The 3,504-nt window shown below is 41.2% G+C and overlaps 1 protein-coding gene across 1 annotated transcript in view; it reads left to right on the forward strand.

Annotated features, from left to right (window-relative positions):
• Window positions 1–2: 2 nt before the first annotated feature.
• LOC103132230 (ribonuclease inhibitor-like) overlaps window positions 3–3,504 on the forward strand; it is a gene marked incomplete at its 5' end in the record, with an annotated part of 10,017 nt that continues 6,515 nt past the window's right edge. The window contains 3 exons of the mRNA XM_016667234.1: window positions 3–94; window positions 1,874–2,047; window positions 2,258–2,497. Of these exons, the coding sequence (XP_016522720.1) occupies window positions 3–94; window positions 1,874–2,047; window positions 2,258–2,497 (506 nt within the window). The remainder of the gene's footprint in view (window positions 95–1,873; window positions 2,048–2,257; window positions 2,498–3,504) is intronic.

Genomic DNA, 3,504 nt, shown 5'->3' on the forward strand with positions numbered 1-3,504 from the left:
AAGATCTGGATGTGTTTGACCTGAAGAAATACTCTGCTTCAGAGGAGGCTCTTCTGAGGCTGCTGCCAGTGGTTAAAGCCTCCAACAAAGCTCTGTAAGGACACACATTGTTATTGCATTTATTTTTTAAATAAGTTTGTTAATGATGAAGTAAATATTGAGTCATTCTTTATCAACGATTGATGGCTGCTGTATTGCTATCTTTTAAGGCTGGAGGCCCAACTATAGAATAAACCAATTCACAATACATGTGTCATAAAGATGTGGAAAATATGAATTTTTTTTCAATCTGTGGAAAAAGAACATCGTTGACTAAAACAAAAAGCGTACATTTTGAAGAATTATGTAACGTTTTCCTCCGTCTTCTCAGACTGTTGACTATTTCCTGTTGTTGTGCAACATCCACCCCTCTTCTTCTCCCTCCACTTCCTCTTCTGAGAGGTGTGATGTACATCCAGCTCTCCATCTAACAGATGAATTGAGTTTCCTAAATCTGATGGGATTTACCCTGTCCAGAACTGAACTGTTTAAGTTGGCGCCAAGAAATACTAGCCTGGTTTCTAATGACCCCCTTCCAGATGTTCCACCCTTCTTCCCCCTGTGAATCAGCCAGACTGAGCAGCCTGCAGTCAACTACCATAAATTCCGGACTACAGAGCGCACCTGATCATAATCCGCACGGTCTAATTTTAGAAAGAAAATATATTTTGTACTTGTATAAGCCACACTGGACTATAAGCCCCAGATATTTTTGCCGCTCCAGGTTTTCCACAACGATGCAGCACACAGTAGAGGGGGGCAGACACCAAAATTTGAGTCATGACAGGTCAATTGAATATCACGTTTATAACGGTTAAAAAACGAAAAGTTGCTAAGTTTAGATTTAACTGAACTGATTATGAGGGCGTATGAGTTTGAAGAGAAAAATCTCCTTCATGTCTGCTACTAGCATGTGCTAAATGAAAATGGGTGCCGCCTGATGGTGAGGTCACAAAGGCCTTGGGTGCTGACTAAGCGCGGCAGCTTTTGGATCTTAGGGTGACTTCCTCATGCGTATAGCGGTCCTCAGCTTCTTGTCTTGGGGCTCTGACGCTCCCTTCACCTTGTCTCATGATCTTTCTGGTTCGTTGAGATGTAGACGAGCTGGTCTCATGGAAGGAACACACCAGTTCTTCCTCTTTGCCTTGGTCTTTGGAGTCTGAACCCACCTGATGAGAGAAGTGCAATTTGAAGCCACATATTGTGGGGTTGATGGGTTGGTCCTCATATGCAGAACAGTCTGGCTCTGTGGCCCTGGCTCTTCTTCAACTGCAGAGTTCTTTGTCCATCTTGATCTTCTTGGTTCGAAGCTGCCGGAGGATCCAACCAAAGGTTCCTCTTCTGGATTCACCTTTTTATAGGGTTTATCCACACTTTGTATTTGCTAGCACTGTTGCTGTGCCTGTTTCATTGGTTGATTAGATGATCTCATAACCATTACCGTCTTGGAAACATGACATGATGTCTGTTCTAATGATGCTGGGCTGCTTAACAGTCCTTCATCTGTTGCCTGCCCAACCTTTACTTTGGAAAGTTTAAGTTGTTAAATTTGTTACCAAATAAAGCCTTGCTTATCTCTGTTCTTCCTGTTTCATGACTCTCTCTCTCTACCTGACAATGATCTCTAATGATTAACTAGAAAAAAGTAGAATTAAAGCAAAGTTTGCAGGACACAACACACAATCAGATTAATTTTATATACTGTCCGACTCTACTTGATGTCACTTGTGAGATTAATTTTAAAGGTAACTATTTATTGTTACTATTAAACTAAAATCTAGCATGGGGAAGTGGGATGATCTCAGGTGTTCTTGACATCTCCCTGTCTCCTCAGACTGAGTGGCTGTAACCTCTCAGAGAGAAGCTGTAAAGCTCTGTCCTCAGTTCTCAGCTCCCAGTCCTCCAGTCTCAGAGAACTGGACCTGAGTAACAACAACCTGCAGGATTCAGGAGTGAAGCTTCTCTCTGCTGGACTGAAGAGTCCAAACTGCATCCTGGAGACTCTCAGGTAACTCTGGGCAGCCAGCCAGCCGTTCAGATCTTAGGCTCTACCTCAACATTCTCATTTCAAATTAACTGAAAAACTTTTGTTACAACTGCATCTTATTAACAAGTTAAGAACCAGTTTCTTGAATATTTTTGTCTCATGAAAATGTCCAGTTCAGACCTTGGGCTCTACCTCAATGTTCTCATCATGTGATAAATTGTGTGTCTGCAGCTTATCAGGCTGTTTGGTCTCAGAGGAAGGATGTGCTTCTCTGGCCTCAGCTCTGACCTTTAACCCCTCCCATCTGAAAGAGTTGGACCTGAGCTACAATCATCCAGGAGACTCAGGAGTGAAGCTGCTGTCGGCTGGACTGAAGGATCCAGACTGGAGACTGGAAGCTCTCAGGTATGGAGGAACCTGCTGCAGGAGCAGAGAAGGTCTGATAGAGGAGGAAGAGGAGAAACGTCTTTAGTCTGATGGGAAACATTTAGTTTGAAGAGAAATATTTAGTTTAAGATTCTGGCATTTATAAATTAATGGATACAATTTTAACCTCATTTTGTCTCATAACAAGCTAACCAACTCAAATAATTTCTGTTAATTTTGACTGTTTCTTTGCAAACTGCTGCCCATTTAAACTGTAGGAATCTTTCCCATGGTGCTGAATGAACCTGGGAAACCAACCCATCTACTGGAACCACAATGACATGGTAGTCGGAGCAGCAGGGGGCCAAGTATAGCTCCATGTGGAACCAAGAGGTTGGAGAGAGAAAATCTGTTTAAACTGTTTCCTATCAGAGTTCAGTTTGTCTCTCTGTCTTCACAAACCAGGAGCATCATAGGCTGGGTGGGGCATGTGTCCACTCATTGGCAGACTGAGAAAATACAAAAAGCTTATTGGTTGATGGACAGGAAGTTAAAAACATGACGATAAATGATATTATGAAGCAGATACGGCTGAGGGCAAAGTGGAAATGTTTCAATGAGGAGGATGAGCAACATCTAGAAAAGATCATCTACATACAGAGAACAAGTAGAAGAAATTGTTCTCTGTATGTAGAGGAACTGATTTAGAATACAAATAATATAAGTCAGAAGCTTCTTCAAATTCATTGTAGTGGAGGTCACTACAAGAGATCTTTCCTGCCAACAGCTATCATAATCTACAATAACCAGGGCCATGCAGAGACCACTAAAAGGGCAGGTGCTCAAAAAAAAAAAAAGGGCACATCTATCAACATTCTAGGACAGAATATTAACAAAGCCTCTCAACTTTCAGAGTTTAATTAACAATGATAAATTACAAAATTGTGAAATATACAATCAAAGCTAAGGTAAATCTCTATACAGAGCATACAACTATGCATATGTAAGATATATTATTAGTAAATTCTTTCTGCAGGTCTATTTTGTTATAGGAAAGTATTGCAATATTCAAACCCGCAATTTAGCAAGATATGTAAATCAGAGCTGGTGGT

The sequence above is a fragment of the Poecilia formosa genome, unplaced genomic scaffold (genome assembly GCF_000485575.1).
Source record: "Poecilia formosa unplaced genomic scaffold, Poecilia_formosa-5.1.2 Scaffold964, whole genome shotgun sequence".
Classification (NCBI taxonomy): Eukaryota; Metazoa; Chordata; class Actinopteri; order Cyprinodontiformes; family Poeciliidae; genus Poecilia; species Poecilia formosa.